Source organism: Leiobunum rupestre, chromosome 2 (assembly GCF_980474605.1).
Source record: "Leiobunum rupestre chromosome 2, qqLeiRupe1.1.hap1, whole genome shotgun sequence".
Classification (NCBI taxonomy): domain Eukaryota; kingdom Metazoa; phylum Arthropoda; class Arachnida; order Opiliones; family Sclerosomatidae; genus Leiobunum; species Leiobunum rupestre.
The window spans coordinates 32,279,002-32,294,790 of record NC_143385.1 but is presented as its reverse complement, the minus strand read 5'-3'; the positions used below and the strand labels follow the sequence as shown (position 1 = coordinate 32,294,790).

General features: G+C 33.1%; 1 protein-coding gene across 5 annotated transcripts in view; it reads right to left on the bottom strand.

Annotated features, from left to right (window-relative positions):
* Positions 1-529: 529 nt before the first annotated feature.
* LOC149957347 (DNA-binding protein RFX2-like) overlaps positions 530-15,789 on the bottom strand; it is a 32,126-nt gene continuing 16,866 nt past the window's right edge. For 3 of the 5 annotated variants that reach the window (XM_090165528.1, XM_090165529.1, XM_090165532.1), the window contains 10 exons: positions 13,610-13,840; positions 11,760-11,941; positions 11,354-11,470; positions 10,760-11,036; positions 9,865-9,962; positions 8,560-8,705; positions 8,398-8,495; positions 3,866-4,224; positions 3,390-3,543; positions 530-2,984 (listed from right to left, as the gene is read on the bottom strand). In XM_090165528.1, coding sequence (XP_090021654.1) covers positions 2,628-2,984; positions 3,390-3,543; positions 3,866-4,224; positions 8,398-8,495; positions 8,560-8,705; positions 9,865-9,962; positions 10,760-11,036; positions 11,354-11,470; positions 11,760-11,941; positions 13,610-13,840 — 2,019 coding nt within the window. In that variant the 3' untranslated portion in view covers positions 530-2,627. The remainder of the gene's footprint in view (positions 2,985-3,389; positions 3,544-3,865; positions 4,225-8,397; positions 8,496-8,559; positions 8,706-9,864; positions 9,963-10,759; positions 11,037-11,353; positions 11,471-11,759; positions 11,942-13,609; positions 13,841-15,789) is intronic. The other 2 variants (XM_090165530.1, XM_090165531.1) reach the window with 1 other exon arrangement.

The following is a 15,789-nucleotide window of genomic DNA, read 5'->3' as shown; positions in this document are numbered from 1 at the left end:
AGGGCATAAGGGGCATCTTGGGAACGAAAGGGCCGACGCCTTGGCCAAGGAAGGTGCGAGGGCTAGGTTCATTGGGCCGGAACCTGCTCTCCCCATCTCCCAGGGACTTGTACGCGGCTTGATCTCCAAGTTTATGTCAGATTGTCAACTCAGACAATGGTCTGTAGAGCTTGTCTAGCCGAGGAGGAAACTGCCTCACATGTAGCTGCGATTACTATGCAGCCCAGAGGTTTGAGCATTTGGGTATGCACCGGTTGGAGACGTAAGACGTCTCTAACATCACAGCCAGGCAGATTTTAAGCTTTGTGTCGGCAATAGGACTCAATTAAGTCACCCAGTTTGGGGATGCACAATGGACCTTAGGTTGAAGTGCTTGGCTTGCCACCCTACTCAATAATAATAATAATAATAATATTAATGTAATAGCAGTATATGATAAATAAATAAGTTCAGACAAGAATACAATAGACTGATTTCCTTTTATTTTTAAACATTAAAAAGGAAAAACCATATAATTAGATTACACACATCACAGCAATCGTGTGGTCATTAATAACTGATATTAAAAGACTGCCAATAATACGCAATTTTTAACTAAAATTAACTTGCTCAATTACTACACTGTCTTTGAAATACCTACCTAAAGCATATTTCTCTTGTTAAGGTGTGAAATACCAAATATTGGATGGATTTTCATTTTGAGCAAAACTCAGCAATTTTTCTCAGATTTTTGCAAAAATACCAGTTTTTTAAAACTTGTATACATCCTTTAAAAGATGAATATTTTTTTCATCAATTTTCTGAAAAGTTGTAAAAGTTTTTTGAAAGGCGGTTTTCAATTTTGAAGAAACCTTTAATGGCATTATTTTGTAAGGAGTTTTGATTGTTAGTAAATATTCTCCCCATTTTTTTGACAAAATTCATAAAATAAAATTACTTAATTGGGAGGTTTCCTTGTGTGGCTGTTAAAATTGAAATGTTTTTCCGAACATAATCAGTCACCTTAAACATAGGAATACCTTATGGAATCAAGAACATAACTTTTTTAGTACAATTTTTCTATTGATATATTGAAACAGCAATATATAATCAGTTTAGTGAAGCTTTTCAGACTACAAAAAAGGACATGCTAAAAGAATGATTTTTCAAAAGAAATAAACAAAACTTGGCAATTACAGCTGAGATAAGGAAAAAGCAAATCAATTCCAGAATGCCACCAACGAGCATAACATTCAATACAATACAATTTAAAGCAGCCTACAACAAGGAAATTCGTCATGGGGCACAAAAGGTGAGGGATATAGAATGATCTAGAGAAATTTCACATGTATTTATCAATGATATAAATATATTGATTCATTGTACAAATAATCACATGACAGCTTTCAGCACAAATTGAACTTCAACTTACAGCTAGTTTTAAAACGATAAGTACAATCTAATTAAGGGGATATTAATACGGAATGAAATATCACAGTTCAAAACTACATGGCACAGGCGTGTGTAATGTTAACTTAATTAGCACATTAAATTTGTGCATCTCATTTGTGAGAAATAAATGCAATTTTAATAACTTACCCGTTAAAAATACTTTGTGATAGTGAGTGTTTTATGCCATTAAAATGAACTGCGATATTACACACTTCGGTAAATTAAGCAAGGCGAACATTACGAGTTTTAACATATATTGTCTACCTGGCATTATTTTCCTTTGAATATAGCAACGATAACCATGAGACCTCTTTGGCGATACAAAATAAGTTACGATTTTAAAAATCTATATATAGTTTACAATATTTCTCTATACGCTTACTTTAAAGCTTACTACAATTTCATATGCAGTAAATATACTTACTCTTTGAAATTTACATAATTTAAATTGTTTAATATAAACTGACTGACTTAGTTGATTTTGGAATGATTTGGTGATAACGAAACAAACAGAACCCTATGAATTAGGTGAATGGCACATTCACGTATTGTGCATTGTGGAATAAAGTTATGAACTAGACCATAAATACATATTATACCAGTGTATGGCACTGGTGATGGAGCGTTAAAATTTAACACAAAATTAGAATTTAGCACCAAATTATACTAAATTGAGCTTAAAATGAACTTAATGGCAGGTTGGACTAAAATGATTAACAAAATACAGCTGCCAATACACTAAATAGGCATGAAAACTTGTAAATTTTTTATATACGTTTGTTGTCTTAAAATGAAGACAATGATATGGAAGCCACATTTTATATGATTCTTTAAATTTAAATGATGTTTTAACCTTTCAATAAAGAGGTTAAAATTTTGTGGTGGGATATGCACTGTACATGTTTACCATTTGTTTTTACATTTAAGTATGTGCATCAACACTATGACAACCCTCAATTTTTCTTTAACTAATATATAATATAGATCTTTAAAATGGACTAACATTACAGGGGTAAGACAACATTTGATAAAAAACTAAACCATAAAATAATGTTAAAACTTAAACTAAATATGGGAAATGTTAACTTTCAAAGTGTTTATATTAGCAAAATTTTGGTCAACAGTGAGGTCTGAATACATTTTGGTAGTTAGATTTCACATTTAGTTCTAAAAATATAAAACGATTCTGATAATCATCACACAGCTTTCATTTTTTTCAAAACTGGTTGTAAATTAGTTTCTACCGAAGTTGCTGTCACAGAAACTGTTGCTGACATTTCTGATCCACCGTTATTTCCAATACAAACTGGTGGTTGTCCTATAAGACCCTGTTGTAATGAGCTCAAGCCTGAGCTAGAATTCTCAATTAGTCCATTGGTTCCACTAAACGAAGTAGATTGACCTGCCATCAATGACCCGCCAGCTGAAGAAGAATCACCATTTTCAATCACAACACTGTGTCCAGGAGAAGAAAGTGCCATTGCTAGCCTCTGGCTTCCATCACTTAAATTCATATCTTTTGCACCAAACAAACGACTACCTAAACCAATAAACTAAAAACAATTTTATTTAATATTTTAATTTTTCGATATAATATTTACAAGTTGTATAAACATTCATATCACCAAAAATGTATTTATTTAAACGAGAGAATGACTATGCTTAAATGATTAGCGGGCATCATGGTACAATTTTCCCTGGCACAAGAGGGGGGGGGGGACTTCACTGGCGTGTGCTTCAATTGTGTTGGTAGACATCTGTTTTAGGGAATTAGAGATACTGGACTTCATTGATTGTTTTTAAGGGGAAGGAGCTTACTCTTCAAGCCCGAGTAGGATTGGGGGCGATTCTTAAGATCGTCTCAACATAGTCATTCTCCCTAAGTATAAATAAATACATTCTTGTACCACAAAATTACGAAACTTTATTGAACCAATTATATTAAAAAAAACATTTACCTCTCCCATCACAGCAATAGGCGTTTCTCCAGTTGCTTTAGCCACCTTGTGTTCAATCAAATAAAACATGTATTCATCATACAAAAGACGGATTAAATGGAAAGAACCAAAACTAGCAGCACTTCTCAATGTTAGATCTCGAATGACCATAGAACTGAAACCAACATATCTTAATTAAACATTGAATAAGTAATCAGGGTTGCAATTTTTTTAAACATAAGTCGATTTATTTGATTCAAATCAATTTTTATTGATTTAATTTAATTTTAAGGGTTGTTAAAAAAAACTGGGCACTGATAAAAAAGTCAATTAATCTTAAATATAATTAAAAACCAAATTAAATTTAGTTTGACAATGCTTGAGAACCTACGTTTTTACATTTCATAAATACATTGATGCATATTAGGTGGTTTATATCAATGTTTTTTTTACAAAAATCACGATTTAAATGTGAAAAGAAACAAGAAAACACTTACCTATAAAAAGACCATTTAAGAAGGAACTGCCTAGCAGCTTTTGGAAAATCAGGTTTTCCTTGATGTGGCATAAGAACCAAAGTTACTACACCATCTAGCCACGCAGCCCATTGTTCAAGTGAGTTCTGCTGCTGCAAAGTTAACTTAAAGTCTTGCTCAAGCCGTTGCACCATGCCATCTTCACATTGGCACACCCATGAAGCTTGCTCTTGAACATTGTGAAAGTCCACTCTGTTGAGATCAGCCAACATTTGGTTTATTTGCAAAGAGTTTTGAAGAACTGCACGAGCAGCTTGTGCCAAATGATTTAATGAAGTGTATCGTCTCAATGTTTGAGCAAAGGCACTGACAGAACTAACCTACAAAAAGTAATGTAATGTTAATTTTCTACAAAAATAAATTAAAAATACTTTCTCAAAGCCATTATAGCTTGGCAAATGTAACTTGAAACGCACACCAAAAAAACCATGAATGAAACCAGATAATGCCAACTTAGGTTTTTTTAACGTAGACTACATGGTCAATATCACTTTTTTTTAAAATATATTGTTTAAGATTTTCAATAGTGGCTCTATAGTAAATCTAGCTACAAATCAATCAAAAAGCTACTGAAGCATCAAGATGGTGGATATTAGCTTCCCAAATTTACACAGTGAAATACCGTGCATTTTGTCTTTACATATCATCCACACATCAATAAGTAGGAGTAATCAGTATAAAGACGAAATAAATTATGTCAAATATAAATCATATCTACATGCAACAAACTTTGGCAAAATTGCACTACAGCGGCCTCATGTAATTTCGTGTTTTTTTTTGGTGGAGAATGTAGCACTTGACGCGTAGATTACGAAACTATTTTTTTTGGGGCCGCAAATGATAATTAAATTAATTAACTTAATGTTAAAAATGTACTAATTTTAGGGAATTACCTTTTTTTTGTATTTGTGGGTGGCGGAGAATGTAGCACTTGACGCGTAGATTACGAAACTAATTTTTTTTGGGCCGCAAATGATAATTAAATTAATTAACTTAATGTTAAAAATGTACTAATTTTAGGGAATTACCGTGTTTTTGTATTTGTGGGTGGCGGAGAATGTAGCACTTGACGCGTAGATTACGAAACTAATTTTTTTTGGGCCGCAAATGATAATTAAATTAATTAACTTAATGTTAAAAATGTACTAATTTTAGGGAATTACCGTGGTTTTGTATTTTTGGGTGGCGGAGAATGTAGCACTTGACGCGTGACGCGTAGATTACGAAACAATTTTTTGGGCCGCAAATGATAATTAAATTAATTAACTTAATGTTAAAAATGTACTAATTGTAGGAAATTACCGTGTTTTTGTATTTTTGGGTGGCGGAGAATGTAGCACTTGACGCGTTGATTACGAAACTTTGGTTTTTGGGTCGAAAATAATAATTAAATTAATTAACTTAATGTTAAAAAGTTAGTAGAGTGGAAACCTAAACAAACAGTAACAAGCCGTGGTGTAGGCGACAACCCGACGAAGATAATTACTTCCAAAAAACGTAAAAGACGTTACTAAACTCCCCGTATTGGCGCCTGACGGCGCCGCGCACTCGCTTCGCTCAAGCGCTGGGGGCGCGCAGCGCCTCCCCAACCCCATACTAAAAAAAGCGATGGGCCATCTATAACGCGACCTAGAGGACAGTACCAAGCCTTACGCATCAAGTATATACTTTTAATCTCAATCAGAAACAAAGTGGCCCAATAATAGAAAACACCGAGAAAATGAACAAAAACTGTAATTGATTTTATACAAAAAGGGAATATCACGTGAAATTCATTAGGACACCGAAACTGTGTTGCCGGCGAACACACGACGGAAATAAGTACAACAAAACACGTGCAAATACCCAAAAATTAGAAATTTAAAATTACATTAAAAAATTAAATAATCATTTGCGGCCAAAATAAAAATTACTCTCGGCGTCTACGTGACAAGGTCTATCAGGCGCAACCAAAATTAATATAAAATTCAATGAAAATGAGAAATTTTTAAAATTAAAAAATTAAGTTAAACAATTAAATAATCATTTGCGGCCAAAATAAAAATTACCCTCGGCATCTACGTGACAAGGTCTATCAGGCGCAACCAAAATTAATATAAAATTCAATGAAAATGTGAAATTTTTAAAATTAAAAAAATTAAGTTAAACAATTAAATAATCATTTGCGGCCAAAATAAAAATTACCCTCGACATCTACGTGACAATGTCTATCAGGCGCAACCAAAATTAATATAAAATTCAATGAAAATGAGAAATTTTTAAATTTAAAAAAATTAAGTTAAACAATTAAATAATCATTTGCGGCCAAAATAAAAAATACCCTCGACATCTACGTGACTAGGTCTATCAGGCGCAACTAAAATTAATATCAAATTCGATGAGGCCGCTGTACTACACTTCACCCCAAACTTTTTAGTTAAGTTAGAAGAAACCACCTATGGACTGTGAGAAGGATGATATATTTGATCCGAGTTTCGCGTTGCTCGAAGACCTATCGGTACGAGTTATTAGTAAGTTTTTAAATTTCTTCAAATTTGTTTAGGATTTAGCTATATTATCCCTTTTAATTATGGACTTATCTACTTTTTCGCGTTTTTTATCAACAAACTTTTTATTTAACTAAAAATATTAAAAAAATTTCACTTCCACAATAAGACTAACTTTACGTGAGTAATCATCTAAACAAGTTTATGTTATTAAGCCTAATAGAAATTTATTTCTTTTTAAACTAATAGAACTAACATAATATGCAGAAATATTTTTAAATGCAATTTTTCGACCAACTCCGACTTGGACAGGCAACATAACCGAGTAGTATATTATCGTCCTGGGTAGAAGTATATTCGCCTGGGGAATATTTAGACACTAGGGGGGGGGGGTCTGTGTTGGGCTAAACCTTAATTGTGCAATAACTAACAAAGAGACATCCCGAAGTGTAACCCACTGATTTGATTCTAACTCGGGGGATTAATAGACCTTCATGTAACTTGAAAAATCCTAAAGGAAATTTATTCAATGGGCAACCGTTTTGCCATGGCAACGAAAAATGTTTTTGACAACAACAAATGGAAATTTTCCCATTGAAAATAACATGGGATTCTGACCGATTCCTAGGACCCCTAGATTAAAATTGATGAAAAAAACATCAAAATTGATCAACTTTTGATCAATTTGAGGTCAAAATCCCATGTTATTTTCAATGGGAAAATTTAATATTTTGTGTTGTCAAAAACATTTTTCGTTGCCATGGCAAAACGGTTGCCCATTGAATAAATTCCCTTTAGGATTTTTCATGATACATGAAGGTCTACCAATCCCCCGAGTTCGAACAAAATCGGTGGGTTACACTTCGGGATGTCTCCTTGTAAGTTCAGTGATGATATTAGCTATTTGTTATGTTACTTATGATTGTACTAATTTACACTGACCAGGAGTGTACCCGAGGTGTAAATCACCGATTTTGATCAAACTATGTAGACCTTGGGGTAACATGAATATTCACGAAGGGAAAAGTTACGCTGGGCTTCCGTTTTGCTATGGCAACCGAAAATGTTTTTGACAACTTAAAATGAAAAAATTTACATTTAAAAAAGCATTGGATTTTCTCGGTTTCACAGGGGGTACCCTGTGAAAATGTTTGAAAACTCAAAAAAGAAAAATAAAAAATTAAAATTTCAACTAAAATGCAAAATTTGAACAATTTTGGGTGAAATTCATCAAGTTTGGGTAAACTTAAACCGAGAAAAACCCATGCTTTTTTAAATGTAGATTTTTTCATTTTAAGTTGTCAAAAACATTTTCGGTTGCCATATCAAAACGGAAGCCCAGCGTAACTTTTCCCTTGGTGAAAAATCATGTTACCCCAAGGTCTACATACCCCCCCGAGTTTCATAAAAATCGGTTATTTACACCTCAGGTACACTCCTCGTGAGTATTGTGTCTTTAAGCTTAATTCCATTTCTTGCTATTGATAGGTATTTTACACAGTGTTTTGTCATTGGTATCAGTATATGTAAATATGGGTTGAATTCAAATGGAAGTTAAATATAGTGTAAAAATATCAGTGCAGCCAAAGGGACAAAAGAACCAAAAGTGTGTCAATACGGTATAATGTGTAATAAAGAGCTTGTCGCGAAGAAAAAAGAGGGAATGGGAGAGGAGGTTAAAAATCCATCATAAAAATTGGAAATTTTCTGCACGTCAGTGCCACTCATTAAGTGAGGAAATTTAGAACATATGTCTAAGGGCAAGTAAATCGCGCCAGACCATATACTAAATATAAAGTTGCTAGCTAGTACTGTTCCATCTTGTAGTATATTGTGAGACTAGCTCTCAGTAAATATTTAAAAGGGTGCAAAGGTAGAGTTGACACAATTTTGGGTTTTATATCAGTTTTGGTACCATATCTGCCCCAACACTTAGATTTTAGTGATAAAGCTTTAAAATTCGGATTTTTCACAATAGTTGCGAAAACTATACATAACGATACTTACTTTTACTTTAAGAATCTCATCAGGGCACCCGCTCATGGCAGAGGTTAGCCAACCTTCTAAACTTTTAGCAAAATTACGAATAGCTTGAGTAAGAGAGCCTAATAAATCAGATTTAAATTAGTATATCAGTAGTCAAAAACTGTTATTTTTCAATATACTTACTAGGAATGGGCCTCAATACATCTGGAATTAAAACATCTACCAAGTTTTGATAGAATTGGTAATCTGCTTTCCTAACAAACCTTAGAACAGGTTCATATTTACAAAGTGTGTAGAGTTTTGACTTGCTAAGAACTTTTTCTTGTTCACTACAAAAATAAAGAATAACAGTTATTTAAAGAAAATACATTATGGACTTATTTCCAAGATTTAACTGTTAAAGACTAGACCAAGAGAGATTTAATATAAAATAGTTTTACTGATAAAAAGTAAGTAAAAAGGCCATTACAAAAATTTGAATTTTAGCTAACTGCTATGTCTTAACCACGACTTAAGTTAATGATAAGTCAAACCAAAAGCGACATACGACACAAAAGTATATCAGTATGGTATAATGTTTTATGAGAGCTTGTCGCGAAGTAAAAAGAGGGAGTAGAAGAGGGGGTTAAAAATACATCATCAAAATTTAAAATTTTATCCACTTCAGTGTTGCCGAGTGAGGCCTTTTAAATTGAAGGGATAAATCTTGCCAGACCATAGCCTAAATATATAGTTGCTTGTACTATTACAACTAGTAGGCTAGGTAGTCTATTGTGAGACTAGCTCTCAGTAAATATTTAAAAGGGCGCAAAGGTAGAGTTGACACACTTATGTCACTTTTGGTTAAACACTCCCTTTGCCTTTAGACGCCCATGGTTCCACCATTGATGACCAAGAGTTCTTGACTGACAGATATAAGACCTACTATATTATTGGGAGGTTGACCAAAGTATTGCTACATTAAGACAAATTCTGGCCATTATTTATGACTACAATGATTGGTTTAAATAAATTTGTGCTTTAATTTATCACTAAATTTGCAGTGAAATCACTATTCTTTGTGCAATAAAAATTCAATTTTAATGTTTGTTGTCCTTAGGTGGTAGCAAGTGCTCCATAATTAACATTTCATAAAGCTCTAAAACAGTAAGGAAGTGGCAGCACCAAATAAAATATAAGTGCGATGCAATGAATTTCTTCTTCAGTAGTTCATCCACTCAACTGAAGTGGGCCCTATTGACCATTTGCATAAGTTTTAATGGTAATCTTCGGCTCTTAACGTGAATAATTAATTTAAACTATAGATACACACATCAGAAACAATCTGTATTAAGCTTTAACAATCATTTTCAACAAATGAATGGGTCTCTTTAAAAGTTTGATTATCGAATACACTGAATAGCTTTCAAGAGTATTAATTAAGTCACCAATTCTATTTATCAATGATTGTGGTAAGAGATAAAGAAAAAATATCCATTGATTACTAACTTTTGACTATGACCATGGCCTCCTGGAGATCTCCAAAAAACTTGCCAGAGTTGTTCCACTATGGAAAATTGTAGGCTAACTACTGCTTCTAAGAATGACTACATGTGGGTAAATAAATTTCATAAGAATGAGATCAAATTTCAAAAAATACATAAGCTTAAATAATTAGCGCTAGCAAAGAGTTGAATGAAACATTAAATGTAAGAAGTAAATAAGAGTACATCACTGTTATGGAAAAGGGAATCAGGAAGTTAAAACCTTTTTTTTACTATTGTTTTAATTTGGAAAATATCAATTGGCAAAAATTATTCGCTTACACAAGAACCAGATGGTTACACTTCTAACACTTTTTCCAAATTATTCGGAACCTAATTTTACACTAACTACACTACTTAGTACATTATTCAGTGTATTTGTGATTGTTGTTACACTTTTAAATAGGAAAGAAAGGGTCTGATTGCTCTGAATTGTAATCTAATTGCTGAGCATTTAGGTGACTACGCAATGTGCCTTCCCCAAGTAAAATAGTAAAAAATAGTAAAGAAAGGTATAAGCAGGGGGCTCCAAAAAACCTATCAATACTGGATAAAACCTTCAGAGATCTTAGGTACATCATTGCTAAATATCACAAAGAACCCAAAAATTATCACCTAAAATATTATTAAAGGAAACGAAGCTGGTACTATGCTATTGTGTGGGAGTGATCATGTGAATATATTGTATGTTTTTGTGATGGATTAAAATCCTTTCCATATCTTACTTATGACAATTTTTAAGTCTCGAGCTATGTTATGCTTTTCAATCATTAGTACTTTTAATTTCAAATTGTTACGTTCACTGGATGTCCCTATAGCACTGATCTATATAGACACTTTTTTTACAATAGCAATAATACCTCGCAGAAGTCTCTGTAGAGTGTTCGGAAGGCATCTAAATCATCTTCAGTAAAGCCTTCAGGAAGAAGAGAGGCATCATATTCCAATTCCACTAAGGCAGGCATGGCAGAAGTGGCATCACCGAGATATTGTTGATGTTGCTGTTGCTGAGGAGTTGGCTGGATTTGTGCTGGGACTGGATGGGGAGAGTCTGAGCTCGGCGCCCCGCTTGTCGAATTTCCTGTGTCACTATTACTATCATTCAAATCAGCTTTACTTAAGGAACTTGACTTGTACCTGTAATTTATGCAAATTACAGAATATAAATTCTAATTTTGGAAAAGTATATTAAAAGTTTAAGCCTAATCTAACTTTAGTTTGCTGCTATAACATAACTATTCCTCTGAAAAAACAAAATAATAATAGTAGTAACTATCGCTAATACAGCCTTTGATTATTCCTCATGTAATTAGAAATAGTCGTTAAAACCTTACTATCATTTAAACTAAATAAATTTTTAAGGTTAATAGTAAACTACACCAATCCATCTAAATAGTAAGTTAATTAAAATACATTAAAATTTATTTTTTAATGTGCACTTTCATTTAACTTACTTTTTGCTTTGGCTTCCTGACTGTCTTAGACTAGAGCTTGATTCCTCAGAGGTAATTTGATTTAGAGGTGATGTTGGTTTAACTCGAATACCATAATAATGATATTTTGAGTTCCCCCTACATGTATAAAATATTAATTAAAACTGGAAGGTTGGTGATTGTTAAAAGGAAGCAGCGCTAAGAGTACACATTCTTAAGTAGGTACTAAAAAATTATTTTTAATTAAGGAAAAAAACAAAAATACTGAAAAAAACTTTACATGTACAGTAAATTTATAAGACTCCAAAATTAAAATTAAACTTCAAGTAGGTTGTAACAGTTATAGGCGCCCAAATTTTTAGACATTGTTTAAAAAATTCTTAGTGCCGCAATTACTGCTAAACATTAATTAAAAACCATGACATACCTAGTTCCCAATCGTCTAGTTCGAAGGCCAAGAAAAACTGATCTGATAAGTTTACCAAATGACGCAGCATTCACGGGTTCCAGCTTGTGCTCTTTGCAATGCCGCAAATAATGGTTGTAGAGAGTACTTCTAGGAAGGCTTACGCCTTCAGCCGTTTCGTAGTTATCTATTAACCACTGGACCTACTCGTGACAGTTCAGGATTGTGAAAAGGTCGAGGAAAGGAGGAAAGAGACAAAAATGTGGCCGAGCAAAAACAAAGAGTCCTTTAAAGATGTGTAGTAAGCAAAAAAACTTAATCTAGTATTTATAAAGTGTATGCAGATACTTCAAAGCCTTCCATCAAGCATTCTCCAAACCGTCAAAATGCCCGATTTTTTAGCCAAAAATAAAGCAACAAGCATTGTTTAAATCTGTGAAGGTTGTGTTACACGCCTTTTATGAAGTTCCAACTCTCCATCTATAATATTTATCGTTACTGAAATCATTGTGATGCTTTAAATGGTGGCTTTAAAGCACCCGGTAAAATATTTTGTAGGCTTTATTTATTCATGCTGAAATTGAAAAAACCACTAAGAACTAAAGGGGAGAGTAAATTTGAAGTTTGAAACTTATTTACAGCATCGTAGTTGAAAATAAAAAATAAACAATAAGAAATTCTAAATAATACGTCGTTTTCAATATCAAAAGTGATGTCATGCAAAATGTGCTAGTCGTGAAACCATGCTATTGCAAAATAAATTGCAATAATGAATTGAAAAACTTAAAAAGTCTTTGAATATAATATATTAAATAAAAAGCATGGCTTATAACACTCACACACTGTGGGGCAGTCAACAAATTGTGGAAATATTCAATTTTGTAAAATGAGAACACATGCGCTCGAAGGGAAATCGAAGGGGAGGTCCAACAAAGCAATGAAAAAACAAAAATCAAATGATCAGCTCTCGAGATCCAGACAAAAAATTTTGCTTACACATATATATATATATATATATATATATATATCCATATATATGAATAGGGAAATAGAGAAAAACCTGGCTAATTCTAAGAAAATAAGGTGTGGAGTCTCTTAATTTGCACTTTACGAACGAACTTAATTTACCAGCATTGTTACTGAAAAAATACATGAAATAAGGAAAAAAATATACTTTTAGTAGTTTACTTTCTTAATTAATGATAGCAATTCTCTTGAACTAAATTACCATTTGTTTTAAATGATCATTTTAATTAGTAATTGACTCTCAGTCAAATGGTGTGAATAATGCTATATTTAAGCTAATATGCATATTATATTAATCAGGAAATAACAATTTGAAAAACTACAGAAGACATTTGCTTAAACCTTTGGTTACTGTCAGTTGTATGAACTACATAGCACCACAACCACCAACCATTTCATAGTTAATGCTTATAATTGTTTAATCATTATTATTAATTACGTAAATCATATTGATATGGTATGGTAATGAATTAGTAAAAAATACAAATGAAATAAGCATAAGTTTAAAGTATGACACCACTATCTTGGGTTCTCATACAAACATTAACCAAAGCATTATAATTATTTTATTTATGCTAAATTAGCCAAGTACTAATAACTCAAATTAGTAACGCTAAATGACGATCGGAATACATTTGTGATCTGTGCTAATCTTCAGTGTCATACAACTTATGCTATTTATGGTATTCTGTTAAAAGGGGAAATTTAATCAATAGTGAGTACTAATTAATCAAACATCTAAAATATAGAAATGAAGGCATCAAAGATGGAATTAAGAATTGACATTAAAGCCAAATTAAGAGACTCAAAATTTTAAGTTAGGGGCTTTATGTTACTTAACCTACATGAATTATGTCCATATCTCGGACATTCTGTTGTTGCGAATGGTGGGTGGTAGTAGAAGTGGAAGTTGTAGTTGGTTGCTGCGACTGTTGCTGTTGTTGTTGCTGCTGTGCACCAGCGGCTGCCAGAGCTTGCAACTGCGCCCCATCATGGGAACCGTGTAAAGTCTGGATCACGCACTGATCATTAGAATAAGAGGACAAGATGTCAGCTGGCACTTTACGAATTTCATCCTGAAAGTTCTAGGTGTTATACTTTTGAAGCGATTCCAAAATTGTTAAGCCTAGTACTGGAAGGTTATTCAGTTAACGCAGTTTTGTTAGTAATGCACAAATCAGTACAAAAGTAATTCCAATAAACAGAAGTTGGTTCCAACGGTTTTTGCACAGTTATTTCCAAAAAAAAAACTTCATTAGACACTCATTAGGTTCTATTTTGAAATAACCAAATTTAAGTAAAAAGGGTAGAATAAATTTTTCTAGACTAATTACCCAGTATACTTTTTACACATACTCGTCGTGTTAAACAAATTTCTCATTTGGGCAAATTCATTTCATGAATAATTGTTTCTATCGAGATTGCAGCTAAGCCATTAATGGGTATGGGTTTTAATTAATTTCATTCTTAAAACCTTCATATAATTAAACCCAATTGTTTACCAGAAATTATTACCACTTAGGGTTGGCTGTGGTTGAAAACAAATCTTGAAAAAAAAGATCCTAATCCTTCAGTGTGGCAATTTCATATTTTGTACATGGTAATCAGGGCATCATTGTGAAGCTAAGCTCAACAGCAAAAATATATATTTGAAACAAATCACTTGAATCATATAATCATATAAGTTAAAATGTTTTGTTTCCATGGTTGAATTTTCAATTATAATGAGTATTAAAATCACGACTGATACTTCATGGTGTTTTTATTATTAAAATCTTTAAAATTTAAAATTTTTATACATATTCCCGGAGCTTTCGGGTTCGAGACCCCTCGTCAAGCGGTGTTCTTCTTGTATGTACCTTTCTTTGTAAATGTGCTTAAAGGAATGATTTTGGAGCGAGTTCCTTTGTTCATCTGGTCAATTAAAATTACAGCTATTCTCCTTCTTCTGTCCCTCCCAGTCTAGTTTTCCAACTCTGGAAAAAGGTTGGTGGGGATGCCCCCCCATGTATTTTCCCCTGCATACAAATTGTTTCCCAACCCCGACCCAGACTTTATTTTTCCGGGGATAGCCCAACCCCAGCATTCCCAACGGTACTATAATTATAGTACATTTCAACAATATTACCTTACAACTTTCTCTGTACTTTAATTTCAATCGCGTACTATATAGTACGATTTTTGTGATAATTTTACTATATTTCCGATTTTTGTGCAATAATTAAAGAAATTTTAGAAAGTTTCATTCTGTTAACTTTAGAAAGCCATTTCCAGTCTGTTATATTACTCCTAGTAGACCAAGATAGTGATCGTACAGGGTGACATTTGAGTCGGGGTTGGGGAGAGAAAAAACCCTGAAAAACCGGGTCAGGTCGGGGTTTTTTATAATAATAAAAAGCTTTTAATTGATATTCCAATTCAGATCAATGAAGCTCTGGTTCACAATGGAGTCTGTCACAATTAAATTAAATTACAAAATAAAACTAAAGACAAAAATAAAAACTAAAAACCAAACGTTCAAAGATTCCAAATAACGCTTAATTTCCATTTTAAACATTGACAGGGAACTAATTTGTTTAACAATGTTTGGCAGACAATTCCATAGACGAATGCCACGTATTTGAACACTTTTGAATTTATTTTTAAGCGTTTTCTAATTACAAAAATGACGAGAGTATAGTCGCTTCAATAGCCGACTATTTAAAAGTAAAAGTAAAACCATAAGTGTATAATATTCGAATTTTACTAGTACGTTTCAGTCGTTCAGATAACTATAAGATCTTCTTTATGTGGTGGTGTTAGTGTGGAAGCGTTTTTGAAATGGCAAAAACAACAAGTCGTAGTTCCGCCAGTGTTTGGCTCATTGGGAAGCCCGATAGTGATTTATGTAGCTCATGGCTACCATCAAAAGGGGATGCCTTGTTTAAGTTTATGTTCCACCACATGGAGGAGAAACTACCCATCAGCGAAAGCCTGAAGTTGTCCGTCAAGTTTTGGAACAAGGCGCGGATCCCAACACAGCGTC